Genomic DNA, 15,979 nt, shown 5'->3' on the forward strand with positions numbered 1-15,979 from the left:
CATTTGCTGTCTGTTAAATAGTATCCTCACATGAGTGAATTACGGAAATTGTTATTCAGAGGTTGCCATACCCTCCTGACTACCAGTAGTTCAAATTTGTCCTCTGTGGAGGACATTTCTAAACCTGAATATCTCCCACCCACTTTATACTACTAAATTAACTCATTTTGCTATCTACAGAGGACATTTAGGGCTATGATACCAAATGTGAAGGGGTGGGGCTTTGGTACCTTTCTCTTCCTCATTTAGGAAAAGTAAGCACATAATACTTTTTATTGAGCAAATTTTGGCTTGAAAAGTTGTTGGCATATTTTATATAAGTCTCTTAACAACACATTAAAACATTGTCTGAATTTTTTAACTGTATTTTAGCATAGTATTTAAGTGTTTAAAAATGTCCTCTGTAGTGGACATTTGTAGTTATTTCCTCCACTTTGTTCTGTTTTTTCAAATGAAAAGAAAGGGAGTCATTCTCAGAAGCACCTTGGTTGCCATCAAGGTTCAGTTTCACATGTATGGCATTCCAATGTCCACTGTAATGGACTGTTACTAGAGGGTCGTAACATGGACATATGATATGGCAAAAATAAAAGCTTTTTTTTCAAAGAAAATGTTTTCAGTATTCTAATTACCTTACAAAGATTGGGGAATTAAAAAAAAATTTGATTGGACAATATTTTTTTTCCTGGTAGTCAGGAGGTTAAAGCAAGTCCAGTTTCGTAGAAGATTATTTTGTGAACACGGCTGACCAGAAATCCCTTGTAGATATATTTTTACCTGAATACTACATATTTTCAGTGTCTGCTGTACACTAAAATACTTGAATGTGCAACAAAGTCAGCTGGAGTGAGCCAAATAAAGAGTCGACACAGCACGCTGATTGTAAATGTTCTATTCTAGAACATCTTGTACCAATTAAAACAGCTCGAGATACATTATAAATACAATTCTGTACATTATAATAGTGTAAATACTATGTTCAAATACATTTTATATTTACAACTCCTTATGAGGGAGAGCAGCTTTGTTCTCTTCTTTAAAGTAAGGTCTTGGGTTTGTGTCATTTACTTGAAATTACAGCTCGAATATAGAACAATTTCTAGTCACTTCCACAGTTCACCACTTCCATAAAAAATATAAGATCATCGGACAACTCTTCTCTTCTGTGACCTGATTTCGTCCATCACTCATTCATCCAATCCTCCATGTGAAAAAAAATGCATTATTGAGTACCTTTTAACATGAAGTGTTATATATCAGTCAGTTTACATATAAAATGCAGTTAAAAAGGTATTTCATCAGTCAGTCAGCACGGCTGGATGGCATTCTGAATGTGCCTGGGCATCGTGGTATACGTACACAGGTTTCAGGTCCATACAGTTTTAAACTCTGTGAACTGTGAGTCCACTGAGCAGTCTGGGGTCAGTGTGCCTGCCGTCATGGAAACAGGCCGTTAAGGCATCAGTATCTCCAGGCCTTGGAAGAAAGCCTAGCCGTTTTGTTCCCCACGGTAAAGTGATGGGCGCTCGGTTTTCTCAGTCACTTCAGTTAGAAAATGTCTCATCAGTCCAATATGGAAGACAGTCGGTGAACTCTCCAAGAATCCTTTCCAGTGCAAGCGTTCAAACAGCAACAGTCTCATGCTGGATGGGGATTATTTCCTCCACAGTGTTACAGTACTTCAACAGGATAATTTAACACGCTAACTGCAGTCAAACACTGAAAGCAACTCAGGTTTTCCTCTGTTCAGGGTATGTGGCATTACTCCTAAAGATATGGCACTAAGCTTTACTTGGACACAGATATATATCATGTTGAGCTCCACATACATTAGAAAAATAACATAGTAACAGCAGATATGGAACCGTAGTTCTTTGGTTACCCCTGACATATCATATTTATGTAAATATCAATGTTTAATAACAGTAGTACATTCGTAATCTTCAGATTAATCCACTATGAGCCTCAGGGGAGGGTGCATTGTCTTACAAAAATATCATATATAATGCTCAGAAGCCAATGTAAGAAAATGTAGGGGGGCAATATTTCCACGTGGACTCCCAGTTAAAAGTGAAGTTCTCTATCAAAAATATCACCGTGTAGAAAACTCAAATATGTGCATAGTGACAGTAAGTAGGATATACCTTCATTAAATGCACAAGTCAGAAATGCTTTAGGAAAAACATCTACGCAATACATCAGCTCAGAGACTTGAGCGGACAAGTCGGCCTGCGGTTCGCCCACAGGCACTGGATCTGAGGAGCACCCTCGGGTCCCTGCCATTCCTCAGAAAAGCTGGTCCTTCTTTGGGTCCTATCTGATCAGAGTCTGGGGTTCTGTGTCCATGGAGGGCGGTCCTCTGGTGAGACGAGACGGCTTCACGAACACTCCGTGACCCGGAGGGCAGCGGAAGTACACTCTGCCCTGGACAGTCCCATTGTGCTTACCTAGAGGGAAATTTTCCATAAGTATGTCACATTTGGACCTTCAATACATCTATATCTCTATTAATATATAAATACTGTATGTATATTAAACAGAGTCAGGTCTGAATTATCAGACAGGCAAAGCAGGCGGTCACCCTGGAGCCCCCGACCCTCAGCTGCCCTGAATGCCCCATATTCATGTGTTCCACTACAGCACAACATCTTCTGAACTGGTACAGTCTCATATCTACACATCTGCATAAGTACACATACACAATATATACTGTGTATATATATATATATATATATATATATATATATATATATATATATATATATATATATATAACTAAGTTTTCCTTGATTTCTTCTTTAAGTACGACTTTTACACATACACATACACAATATATACTGTGTATATATATATATATACATATATATATATATACACATATATATATATACACATATATATATATATATATATATATATATATATATATATATATATATATATATATCTATAACTAAGTTTTCCTTGATTTCTTCTTTAAGTACGACTTTTATGACAACTTCTATTCTATTGTGTATACTCTACTCTAACTCAAATACCTGATGATGATACATATTTTGAGTGCGTAGCATGGAGGGGTGTGGGAGCTACATTTCGCTGTGCAATCCTTTATTGTTTAAAGGATGTTGTGTTCATGATCGCTCTTTTTGTCACAGTGTAAAATCCCAAATCTGCTTCATTTTACATTAACAGTGAGAATTTGAAGTATATACAGTTGGATAATTCACTGACAAAGCAGAGGGATGTGGTGTCACCTTATATAATCTTTACAGTGCACATCACTGACATTTAGTCTGACTGTACAAGTAGATTTTGTGCTTACACAAGCACAGCTTACACAACAACAAAAACCCTTTAATTTTGAAAAGGGGCCAAATCCACGTTTTACCTCATAGCCCAACTGTGCGTTAATCTGGCTGGTGTTTACATCTGTGTATATTTGAGGATTAAATAAGTCTGATATTATTTTGTTAAAACTCAGACGATCATTATTTATGAGGATCCCTAACATTTAGACATAAGAGGATTGTTCTGAAACTTGTCAGTGCTCTCTGGTGGACAAACTTTGTGATGACGACACAATTTTCAAATGACCTCAACACACAGTATGTCAAGCTACAATTGTCCCATAACATATACATATACAGTATGTCAGACACTACTAACATTGGTCAAAATCTTTAAAGGGACTCACCGACTGCCATGTCGAGCTTCACACCGATCCAGATCCCCTTCGCAAACTCCACCCCTCCAACATAGTGGACCGTTCCTCTCCTTTTCCCCACCCACACCGGCTCCCCGGGGGCCATCCAGTCAGGAAGCTGAGCCACGGGGGTGCTCTCATCTCCGCTGGAATCTCCAGAGGGCTCTGCGCTGCTGGGGTTTGGGCTGGGGCAGGGACTCCCGTGGGGCAGATCTCCCTGGGCTGGCTCCTGGATCGGAGGTTCTCCTCCTGCTCGTGGAGCCGGGGCAGGGGATGGGGCTGTAGATAAAGGTGTAACTGGGGATGGTGATGCTGGAGATGGAGCTTTGTCAGGCACAGATAGTGGGTCTCTGACTGAAGTGCAAACAGTTGTGACAGGAGGCCCAGCTACACCAACAGAGCTTGACTTATTTGGACATTTGCATGTAGCAGTTGAAGTGTTTTCAGGAACAGATGTGTTGATAATACCAGGGATACCGGAGGAGCGTTGGTTGCCATTATCGTGTGTTTCTACTTTATCTGGTTTCTTCTGCTCCCATCCCTCTGTGAAATGTGCTAAATCCACCTCTCCAATACTGTCGTCAGCCCCTTTAAAGTCAGTGAACTCCTGGCTGGCGCTGAGAACACAGTTGTGGGGGAATGTTTGCTGCTTGTTTGTGCAATTGGGGATACTGACAGGCGAGGAGGCAGGACGGCCAGGTGGATCCTGAACCCCACCTGCCGACTGAGGAGGCTGCTGGGCGTCACCCCCTGCAGAAACACTTTTGGTTTGTGTGCAGCCCCTTCCAGCTGGACAGCCGAGGGGGTCCTGGGCGTCTCTTGAGGCGCAGCTGAGGTGGTCGGAGCTCTCGCTGGCACTGAAAGGCATGTCAGACAGCGTAGCGTTGGAGGCACTGTGTGAGAAGTAGCCGCTTGTGCAGCTGCTCGCCGTGGGGCTTCGAGGCACCTCTCGCTCTCCACTCCCACCTACACACCGGCTTCCCTTCAAGTCAGTGCGGGAGGACAGAAACCCCTCCTGGCTCTCCAGAGTGGCATTGTAGATCTCAAAGTTCGCAAAGTCCTCCGGGATGTAAGGCTGGAAGCCGCCGTGGTCCTGAGTGGCTCGTTCGAGGTTTAGGGTCATGTTCACCTCCGTGTCCTCGTCCTCAGAGTCCTGCTGATCAAAACAACAGCAGCAGGGCAAAAGACCACCAGACATGATGTCAGTGAGAGCCTTTGTGGAGCTTAAACCTACATAAACACTGTTTTTGAAGTGAATGAAGACAATGGAATAATGGGGTAAAATGTGATAATGGATCATTAACACTGAAGATGAATAATGTGCCACAATTTTCTCAACTTTGCTTTAAGGTGTTGCAGTGCTGCTGTGACATTGTGCTCATTTATGGGTTAGTGTGAGGCTGTATGCATGAATTTACTGCTCAAGAATACAAAGTTAACAGTGTTTATTAAAAACAATGATTTATAGGACAATAATGATCTGAAATTGTACCAATTTGTACAATATTATTTTCAAAGTCACATCGTTTAGACTGTCGCGATACTCTGACCTGAGTCCTTCACAAAAAAAAAATCCACAGTCCAGTAATATTAAACAACTTGAACAAATCGTCCACAGACTTGTCAAAGCAACTGAGAGAAACGGCAAAGTCTAATTTTTCATGCTCACTGCCAATAGAAAATAATGCAAATAATCTATATAAATTGCTACAAATTGTTAAAAAGAGTGCCACTAACATAACTTAAACAAACAATTTCAGTTCTCTTTTTTTTCCTGTTTTGAAAAAAACCAAACATGTTTTAATCTCCTCTCTCCATCATGATTCATATAATATTTATATATATATGTACACACAGTGGTCAGTCCAGTGAATGAGGAAACATGGGTTTCATCTTGTAATCAATTTCTAAGCAGACTACAAAACCTACGGTCAAAAAGTGGGACTACATGCTGCCATACAAAGGTTAAAGTGAATTCTGACTTTTTGGATTATGTGTAAAATATAAGACCAGTGTCAGTTAAAAAGGGAATTACGTTTGAATTGATGCTTACTTACCCATAGAACTTGTAGACAAAGTATGTTTGTTGCTGGGGAACTGTAACTTTGTCAGAAAGTGTTCGAGCCTCAAAGTAAATCCTGCCGGTTCACAGTAAGCTCATTGGTGACGGGTTGAGAAAGGGTTCATGTGTAATCCTTAAAGCAAAGTGTGGCAGTGTGTCTCATGGATGTTTACTGTACGTGTGTGTGTGTGTATAAACCCTTTAACAGAAACCCTCAGAGCGGTGTGTGTAGCACTTACAGCAGTGTGTGGCAGTGTGTGGCTGAGCTTTATGCTGGTGGGAGTAGTGGTGGTGGTGGTGGTGGAGGAGGTGAGGGTGGAGGATGAGGTGGAAGGCTTGCAGTGGCCCTCGCTGCCTGCCCTGGGCCGGTGCCAGGGGCAGGGAGGGGGGAGCAGTGCAGGGCTGTCCACACATGAGCGCATGCTCTGCGGATGGGTCAGAACAACAGCAAACACTTCACACACACACACACATAGCATGCATGGAGCTGGGCAGGACAGTTACAAAGTTAGGGCCATGCAGTTGGATATTTCACAAAAAAACAGTGCTTGAAGTGTCCTAAGTGTGAGAAACTCTATTCTACTACATTTTTATCCAGACTACAGCTATTTATGTGCAACCACAATCTGCAATCAGCTGCTTACTGAACCAGTTTGCTCTTGATTCGTGAAGTACCTTCACATTTCTTTAGTCCACTTCAAGCACAGATGAAAACAAATATGCAAGGTTAGTCAAAATGACTGGAACAGGCACAAACACTCTGAAAAAATCGAGTTATCACAAACAAAATCAGGCATGAGACTTTATAGCGCAGCTTTGTCTAATTGATTGTTATGGTGATTCACAGCTGAAGTCATGCTCCTGTGAGTCACGCTCTCTTCTTTTCAGTACAGTGACATAAACACAGCGTTTTTGTATTTGTCCAGGCACACAACAGCGAAGCCATCTTTCACAAGAATCTCCAGGCAGCTTTGGACAATTAGTTACTTTTGTCAGTGTCAAAATATATGACATGTTGTGGAGATGTAATTTGACGTCAGTATGTCATGTGAGAATGGGGTTTGACAAAATGAGGATATGTGGGATTGAAGAGAGTCCAATGAGAAAAACACACATACGCATACTCCCCCTCCTGAGAGACACTTCAGCTCCTTCCTCCTTACCTCTTGTCCCAGCAGCGGCCGGGCCTCCAGGGCTTTCTTCGCCTTGTTCTCCTCTTTGACAGGCAACAGAGACTTGAGGAACTTCGGTGGCTGAGGGGAGAGGACCTTGAAGGGGCTGGAGTTGAAAAATGTCGGGCTGTCTGGAACCAAACCTGTGTGGGAACATTTGATGGTTCTAATGTAGCAAATCAAACAGCGTTTCTCACGCAAAAGGAAGTCAGGACACAGTGCATCAGCTTCACTTTCGTCAACTGAATCAAGATTAGATACCAACTATTCGTAATCAATTTATGGTTTCAGTCAATTTTCAGGCATCAAGATGATTTTCTGCGTTTCTTTGTCATTTATGGTGGTAAATGAATTAATTCTGGGCTAAATGATCAGTTGTGAAAAGAATTGTCAGATTAATCGACAATGAAAGTAATCGTTAGTTGCAGCGTTAATTCGCTGTTTCTGTAGTTTACCTGGATTCTCCTTGTTTTTGATGGGCGTGGTGCAAACTGGGCCCTCCTGGAGGCTGCAGTTGGTGTTGTCCACATGATCACAGTGGTCCTACACAATAAAACACAGGTTATATATATTGTACTGTGAGGTTGAAGTAACGATGCAGAGAAGACTTCCTTCTGCTGTATTGTACACCTTATGTTATGCCTAACCATCAACAAGCTTGTGAAAAACTTAAAAAGTGTGTTTTCTATTATAAAATCATGACAAGTAGCATTTAGCTCAGAGCAAAGCAATGATGCATTTTGGCAAGGGTATTATAACCATAACATCATAATAAGACCCAGTCTGTTCTGTTAACAAAAAATTCAAGGATGTTTCATTGGATTTCCAGGCCTTATTCCCTGAAATTCAAGGACCCAACACAGCAAAATTGGAGACACTGATCAAAATTAATTTCTGAACACTGAGAATGTTTCAAATGACAACTAGCAGGTGTTACAGAAGCTCACAGACAACAACTAGAGATAAGGCACAAATGAGACTGTTAACTACTGTTAAGACAAGAATATCAAAAGAACTACAATTTTCTAAGTTTTTAAGAATTTAAAGGACCTGTAGGCAGCATGAGTTTCATAATCAACCACACGTTGATCATGAAACTCATGCTGCCCACAGGTTAAGACACGCCCGACTTACCTTACAGTCTTCATCCTCACAACCAGTCAGGTCCATTTTACTACATGAAGACTGGAGAGCAACAAACAACATGTTAGCAGTGTATCATTAGTCAGTAACCATTATTTCCATGCTGGTCTGTGGTCAGTGCAGTGAGTGATGAGTTCATTACATGCTGTACATTTGGTGTGCTGATACTCCGTCTAAGGTGTCTCCCCTTGGCAGTGAGTGCTTCCTTCACTGTCACAGCCTTCATGGAAAAAACAAAAGAGGTGCACTTTTACGTGACCCTACTGGGTGAATCATTTGCACAGCAACACATGTACAAAGATGTATAACATACCTGTCGTAGCTTCTCCAGACTGAGGATGTTCTCCACCTCCAGAACTCCCCGTGTGTATTTCTCTATGTAGGTTTCGCCATCCTGAGTCTCCTCGCTGTCCCCACGAGCAGCCATGAGGGCCAGCGTTTCCCTCTCCTCTGGTTCCTCCGAGGCCTGGAAGAGGAGGTGAGAAGAGAAACACCAAACTGGTTATTTTTCAGACATGCAGAGAGCAGCCTTCGTCAGATACAGTGGTAGAAAATCATATCGTGTTTTTTGAGACGGGTTGTACCTTTGGTATGTTGGAAACGATGTCATAAGTCACACCACAGGAGTACAGCGTGTTCTTTAAGGACATTCTTCGCTTGAGACTCTGAGTGAAACTCTGCAGGGATCAAATCAAAACCATATTAATCATAATCAACACAATCCACCGCTGCTGTAAACCGACTTCCTCCGATTTAATCTGTGTTAACCTGTTTGTTGTAGATGTTGACAGCGATCCTCTTGCGGAGCACCAGCTCCATGGAGGCGGGGTGGCTGAGCTGGACCGTGGCTTTGATGATCAGGTAAATGCGTTCGTTAGGAGAAGTGATGCGGTTAAGGTGAACAGAATCATGGATGGATGAGTCCCAGGAGCACACCGCGGACACCTGGTGGGTGAGGAAAGTTGTAGTTCATTAATGTTGCTGCAGCTGCACGCACGCAGACATGGACTACAGTCACGTAGGTGGGCTATAGCTTCGGGTCTGCAGCGGTTGGCTAATGAGCAGAAAAATCAGCATCTCATGGCACTTGAGCACAAATTAGCACAGCAAAGAGGGGCGTGATTACTGTGGGTTTAGTGCTGCTGCTCAACATCAAAGAAACATTAAGGCCACTTTTCCTTTAAATGCTTGTTTCCTTGCATGACGTGGTGCAATTATAAGACTGTAAGTGTGTAATTATGCACATAATTGTAGGAAAAACAAAGGCTGCCCTGATCATCTGAGAAGAAAGTAGTAAAGTAGTAAATATAAGCAAAAGTTCAGTCAGGAGTCTTTGCGTGATGTGTATTGTTTGCAAAGATGATGGTCACATGACGAACCACAAAGAAACTACAATTGCATCTGTACTTGTGTTCCTCAGAGTTTCCCTCCTGGCCACAGGAGGGTAGTCAAGTCAAACCCTTTGCTCACCTCCTCGTCACTGTGCCTGATGATGGGCAAATAGAAGAACTGGCTGCCGTGCTCCTTGGGAAGGATGGAGTTAACACCTGCAGCATGTGGGCCGGTCAGCTGCTCATTCACTGTCAGATTATCGGCTGGTGGTAGACAAGACTGTTAGTGTTTATACAACCTGACAGAAAACTGTGAAAGATCAGTTATATAAAGGACGAGTCTGCGTACCGTTTAAATCCAGGAAAAGCACGGGAATGTGAGCCTCCATTCCTGAAGGTGGAGTCCTAGAAGGGGTTGGATATGAGGTGAATGGTGAAAAAAAAGAAAAGGGCTGAAAGTGAAGTGAGTCTGACAAATGCACAGAGGTGCGTTTGTGTTTTTACCAGTCTGCAGGAGCTCCGGGGATGCCGCTGCCAGGCGCAGGGACCAGCACTGCATTTCTCTCTTCAGTCAGGCCGACCCACTGCTCTACCAGCCGGGCCTCTCGCTCAACATCCTCCTCTGACTTCTCTGGAGACATAAATTACAACATACGTCAATCACAACCAGGGATGTGTCCGAGTAGTGGACTAGTCCGTTAACCTTACTGCTATCTTATTAATGTGAACATTGCAATTACAAGTTGACATCACTTGCACTGAGATATCATGTCTTCCTAACCAAATGTGGCCTCTGTTGATAATGTTAGCAACATCATTCAATCAATTCATCTAATCCATAGTTCAAATCGACTTTCAGTTTAAAGCTCACAGTTCGATGTTTCGACTTTCTGCATTGACAGCTGTGCCATCGTTAGACTATTATGTGAAGATTTGCAAAGCCCTGACAACTGTCATTTACATTTCTTTAAAAAGATTGGGGTAATTCACAAGAGCAGCTTGACTTTATCCTGGTGGCTTTTTGCAGATGAGGGTTTGTATCTCAGGCACCCATCAGTTAATCATCTTTATGCACATAGGATATGTTTCTGGAAGAGCAGCTGCAGTCTACCGGTGAGCGAGCTGTGCCCTTCTTTGAAGTGCGCACGTATGCAGGTAGGTGCAGTTGGAAAGAAAAAAAATACTGGGAGAATCACAGATCCTGCTTTTGATTTCAGTGACTGAAAGTGAAAGCTCATTTCAATCTATTTTTTTTTTTTAATTCAGAACAGAAGTCGTGACACCGTTATGTTTACCCGCTGTGTCTAACAAGAAGTCCACCATAAAGATCTGTTGTTACATTGAATAATGTAGACGATAAATGTTACTTGTGTGAGTAGTTGTCAAGTTTTGTAGGATTATGTTCATATTAATGCACTGCATTTCAAATACGGCTATTAAAGAATGTTATTGATTCCAATGGTTCTTATAATATATGCAACATTTCTTTAGACTTTTTATAACTTTATAGATCACATTGTATTTTTTGCGTGTTTTCATCACTGTTAGACTTGTCGACCAGTCTAAGATTAGGTATTAGGTGAAATAGTTAGGGTTAGGGTTAGGGTATATATAGTTAACAATAATATTATCTGTCAAAATAACTACGATATGACATTTCTTAGCCTGTGCCTGATTCCTCACCGTGTTTGTTGATGATTTTCTTGATTTGTTCATCAAGGTACTCCCGACGTTTGATCAGTGCCTCCGACCAGCGCTCTCGAACACAGTTGAGGTCTTCCTCCTGGAACCAGACAGAGAGCAGGATCAGTGCCAGCTGGCTCGTGAGGCAGGCAATCTGCTGCAGGGCGCAGTGAGGTGTTAACACTGCAAGGTGAGGGAGGGTGCACAGGGCCAGTCTGTCTGAGGGAGTACCGGTACTGCTCCTTAATACTTGCATTATATTAGCCGAGCCAAGTGAAAGCTAATCCCGTTATCAGTTCCCAAACCCAAGGTGTTAAAAATCAAGGCCTTTTTGACAGGGAAAACTCTCCAGAGACAAACTCATAAGACCTCCCTTTAGCCATTTGTTAACTTAAACACATGCATCACACACACACACAACCACACACACACAAACACACACACACACACACACACACACACACACTCGCATGCACACACAAACATGTCCTCACATGCAGCAACAGCCGCCACCCAAAGTCCTACCTGGATGCACAGCAGATCACTCTGTGAGGGAGCCACAGAGAGCAGATTCCTCTTTCAAAGACACCAACCATGTAATGCTTCTGACGTCAGCACACTTCCACCATGCAAAGTACTGTAATCATGCAGCCATGCAGTGCCCGTGTGATTAAGTGAGGCTTATTATTCCTGAAGCTCTCCAGTAGTGACAAGCAAACAGTAGCATTAGTGTGCACAACCTGAGGGGAAAGGCAAGAGAGAGCCGGGCAAGATCCCTGGCAGACAGGCCGCTGGCTGGGAGCTCAGACATGGGTGGGACTGTCTTTTGCATACAGGGCTGCCAAAAGAACAGTTGGTGTGATTGATAATTACAGCGTCAGAAAACATCCGCGTGTGCAGCTGATGTTTAATAAAGCACTCGTTTAGCTGGTAGAGGTGCAGCCCTCTGCCTCCTGCCTCACATGCCCTCAGAAACAGGCCTAGTCGCAAAAAAAACAGTCAGCTGGGTTTCCATCATGCTGCAGAGTGAGCTACAGGGGGAGCAGCAGCAGGAGCAGACTGAGAGGGTACCTGATAACTATCCACATCGTCCTCCACCTCTCTCTGGCAGGAGAAAACACACTCAGTCAAACGTGGGGGAACCAGAGAAAGGCGCTGACATGACAGCTCATTCACTGCTCACGTAACTTTCTAGGAAACTTGATGGTGCGTAAAGAGCAATTAGCATCCATATTTATTTAATTTAAAAACAAAACCTGGCACCAGAATTTACTCTTTTAATTGTTCTGAAAGTGGAAAAATTCAAACAAAAAGATTCTGTGACCACTAGTTTAACAAATTGTCGCGTCCTTTCTACACCGGGGCATATCAGTGCATGTTCACGGAACAAACAGGCCACTAATGAGTTTGTACATTCCTTGGACTTCTTTAGACTCACTGCCAGCCGTCCAGACGAACCAGTCATGGCATGAAACCAGAGATGGACTAAGCATACTTTGGCTGAATCAGCATAATATTGTATATTGCTGGCATTAAACAAGCATACTGTACTGTTTCCCAAAACCTTCTGTTCTTCTGTTTTAAAGGGACAGTTCACCAAAAATGGAAATTCAGTCAATATCTACTGAGTTGGGTGAAGTTTCGTTGTCTGCAAAACATTTCTGAAAAAAAAAACTGAAGTAGATGGGGTCTTGTTTTGAAACCTAACAAACAACCACAAAAAGGAAAACGTTTCCATACAGCTCGTCAAGCTTGATTCAAGTATGCAGAGGCCCTGAGAAGCCCTTTACACCCTCGATGTGTGGTTTAGCTTGTGCATCCAATTAAACAGTGTGGCAACAGAATGCTCAAGTGAAGATTTGGGCTTAAAAAAGGCTGTAAATAACATATTCTGAAATCAATTCAGGGCTTCAGGAGCCATTTTATGTTTTTATTTGGTTGTTTAACCTAACCAGACTTTTGATCAGCATGGGGCTGAGTAGATATGACTCAATTTCCTCTGTTGGGTGAACTGTTCCTTTAATGCAGAATCTATTTTTCTTAACACAATAGCATCAGCGTCTACACAGTGAGTGGTGTGTGAGTGTGCAAAAATGTGTATGAGTTTCACAGACCTGGTAGCTGTCGAGCGGTCTCTGCAGCCTGGCAGAGCGAATAGACACACAGCCGATGGAGACAGACAGCAGAGCCTCCACCAGTAGAGGCAGAGTGCCGGAGTTCTGGACCGGCTTCACGGACACCTGCAGCCTCCTGGAGTGACCCTGCATGGACAAATCCAAGTGATTCAACATCAGAGTTCTGCTCCCAGCACTGCGCTCTCTAGGTACTGCATGTACAAGGCCGTTTAGGATGACATAACTTGTTATTATACTCTATAGTCTGACCTAAAGGGAAACTTTCTCATATTTGTTCTCTGACCTGTCGGAGTTGGAAGACTCCTCCTGTGCTGATGTCTTTTCCAGGATGCAGCTCCACAGATGAGTACTCTCCCTGCTCGTTCAGCTCCTGGATGGATGTCCACAGCTCGATCCTGCGAGACACTTCGTTCCACCTAAACAGGCACGATTAGTAAGGTGTGAAATGTCAGAGTCTGCGTGTGTCTATAACCGATCAGGGAACTAACGAACCTGTCACGGAGCGTCTGGGTCTTGGCCTCCAGTGCGTCTAACTCCCAAAGCGAACGTCCATTCCCAGCACAGCGGTGACCCCACACCTCTATGGCCAACGCCCCATCTGATATAAACTCCAAAAACTCATCCGTCACATGCACAACATAGTCCTGCATAAAGACAAGAGGTTTGCACACGAGTTGAAAACAAAAGTAGCTGACGGGAATGTAGTATTCTTGTAAGTGCTTTGACTTAAAGGGTAACAATAAAGCTGAACAATTTGATCACAACTGATACAGCCAGAGATATTGCCTTCTGTAAAATAGACACTTAAACACAATTTTATGTGTCAATCAAGTGCAGTTTCCCTTTAATGCATTAAAAAACAGCAGCTCCCTTTCACTCACCTTGCAGTGATCAAACTGGACAGTAAACTGGGCATCTGGACTTCGAGGGGAAGGTCTATCTGGACTGACCATGGGAGGAGCCACGGTGGGCTCGCCGTGCTCCCAAAAGGTGTACTGACAGAAGACGAAGTTGGACAGGTTGAGCGGCAGACCCGTAGCCTCCCTGATCCGCACCTGCAGCAAAGAGAGACGATGAAATTGAGTCACTGAGTGGTGATGTACTGTGGCAGTTGTCTCCCAGGTTAATATATGTACATCTGCATATGAAAATAAACCTTTTACCCTGCAGGTGAGCCTCTTGGCCATGTGGACGATCTCTCCGTTGGTGTCCATCACCTCATAGCAGCTGCTCTCGCTGGAGTTCTCAGATGAGTCGTCTCCACCAGACAGGCGCTCTGGTATGGCTCCACTGACTCGCATCAGCTCGATGTGCAACCTGCCCGCCACCTGTCCACACCAGAGACATCATTATAGAGACAATATAGAAGTCTTTTTGAAACCACCTCTCTTTGTGAAAGCTTGTGGAAATGTTTGATTTATGCTTTTATTTTTATTTTTCTGATCTCAAGTATTCTATTTTTTATTTGATTTGCATTGTCTGTTTTTTTTCCTTTTGTGAAGCTCTTTGCCACATTGTCAAAACGAATTACTTGCATTTCTAAACTTCAACAATCCATTGTTATATTTTTAGATATATACGCGCGTCATCCTTTCATACGGCCCTAATGCAGTAAGTGTATTGGGAGGCTGCCCCATGAATAATTGAGCTGTGTATTAATCTTTGTATCTTGGTGTTCTGTTACCTCTCCCTGCTGGCTGATGATGGGGACAGCATACTGCAGTTTGACATCATGGAAAAGGCACTCCAGAAAAATGTTGGCCACTCCTATCAGGTTGTGGTTCTCCTGCGCCTCATAGAACGGGTCACAGTGATTGCTGTTTGCCTTGTTATACTGAAAAAAACAACAACAAAAAAACAACAACATCGGAATAAGCCAGTTCATTACCTTATTTAACTTTTATTTTCATGTTTCTGATCCTTACCGTCTCCTCTGTGCCTTCCCTCCAGTCCCTGTAGTGGTCTCTCATATCCACCAGTTTGTTCTCTAACTTCTCGATGGTCCACACCTGGGTCCCCTTCCCTTTTCTTCGCACCTGAATGGCCGGCTCGCTAACTATTGCTCCACGCTGAATAGAAATAGCACATTAACAGATTTAGATATTTTTCTTATATTTCACACCTTGCAACTTGGGACACAATATTCCCTGGTGAGTTGATGTCGTGGTGGTGTGTGATTGGTTCAGAGGTCTGACCTTGCGGTTGGCGCTGAGGTTGGTTGCAGGGATCTGAAGGGTGACCTGATAGTCAGTCAGTTTGCTCATCTCCTCTGCCAAAAAGTTGGCTTCTCGCACCAAAGTGTTGGCTTTCACGACCTGCTCCCTGAGTCGAGAAAGGCTCTGACGGAAAAGCTCATCCCTGACACACACACAAACACACCCAGATGCAGAACACAGGGATCTTTCATTCATAAAGATGAAGACCTGTCACAGTAACTGATTGATTTTAAAAACACGTGATGTTTAGGTTTAAGGAGAGGAGTCAGTGATCAAACATCTCAGGACTTTATCGTGTTCCAGATCCCTCCTCACTGTCTAGATCTGATCTCAACCCTTAAAGACGAGGAGGAACTCGATATCATCATGACTCACTGATAAACCTGCGGGTACTGACTCAGACTGAGTCAGCATCCCAAAAAATCCCTCTGAGACACTTCACACACTTAACTGACTCCATGCTTCACACAGTTTAGGGTATTCCTGGGGCACATTTGGCTTCCACGTATTCATAAAACGGGGTGTGCCTAATAA

The 15,979-nt window shown here is 43.1% G+C and overlaps 1 protein-coding gene across 7 annotated transcripts in view; it reads right to left on the reverse strand.

Annotated features, from left to right (window-relative positions):
• Positions 1 to 876: 876 nt before the first annotated feature.
• kif13a (kinesin family member 13A) overlaps positions 877 to 15,979 on the reverse strand; it is a 44,012-nt gene continuing 28,909 nt past the window's right edge. The window contains exons 18-40 of one of the 7 annotated variants that reach the window (XM_030393532.1): positions 15,425 to 15,587; positions 15,155 to 15,298; positions 14,914 to 15,063; positions 14,393 to 14,557; positions 14,111 to 14,284; positions 13,722 to 13,873; positions 13,513 to 13,645; positions 13,209 to 13,355; positions 12,166 to 12,198; positions 11,095 to 11,194; positions 9,916 to 10,042; positions 9,761 to 9,816; positions 9,551 to 9,675; positions 8,849 to 9,025; positions 8,665 to 8,757; positions 8,394 to 8,546; positions 8,232 to 8,300; positions 8,072 to 8,122; positions 7,393 to 7,480; positions 6,929 to 7,080; positions 6,005 to 6,190; positions 3,695 to 4,859; positions 877 to 2,447 (exon numbers count right to left, since the gene is read on the reverse strand). In XM_030393532.1, the coding sequence (XP_030249392.1) occupies positions 2,314 to 2,447; positions 3,695 to 4,859; positions 6,005 to 6,190; positions 6,929 to 7,080; positions 7,393 to 7,480; positions 8,072 to 8,122; positions 8,232 to 8,300; positions 8,394 to 8,546; positions 8,665 to 8,757; positions 8,849 to 9,025; positions 9,551 to 9,675; positions 9,761 to 9,816; positions 9,916 to 10,042; positions 11,095 to 11,194; positions 12,166 to 12,198; positions 13,209 to 13,355; positions 13,513 to 13,645; positions 13,722 to 13,873; positions 14,111 to 14,284; positions 14,393 to 14,557; positions 14,914 to 15,063; positions 15,155 to 15,298; positions 15,425 to 15,587 (3,937 nt within the window). In that variant the 3' untranslated portion in view covers positions 877 to 2,313. Of the gene's footprint in view, positions 2,448 to 3,694; positions 4,860 to 6,004; positions 6,191 to 6,928; positions 7,081 to 7,392; positions 7,481 to 8,071; positions 8,123 to 8,222; positions 8,301 to 8,393; positions 8,547 to 8,664; positions 8,758 to 8,848; positions 9,026 to 9,550; positions 9,676 to 9,760; positions 9,817 to 9,915; positions 10,043 to 11,094; positions 11,195 to 12,165; positions 12,199 to 13,208; positions 13,356 to 13,512; positions 13,646 to 13,721; positions 13,874 to 14,110; positions 14,285 to 14,392; positions 14,558 to 14,913; positions 15,064 to 15,154; positions 15,299 to 15,424; positions 15,588 to 15,979 lie in introns of all 7 variants that reach the window. The other 6 variants (XM_030393531.1, XM_030393530.1, XM_030393534.1 and 3 more) reach the window with 6 other exon arrangements.

This window comes from Sparus aurata, chromosome 17 (assembly GCF_900880675.1).
Source record: "Sparus aurata chromosome 17, fSpaAur1.1, whole genome shotgun sequence".
Classification (NCBI taxonomy): domain Eukaryota; kingdom Metazoa; phylum Chordata; class Actinopteri; order Spariformes; family Sparidae; genus Sparus; species Sparus aurata.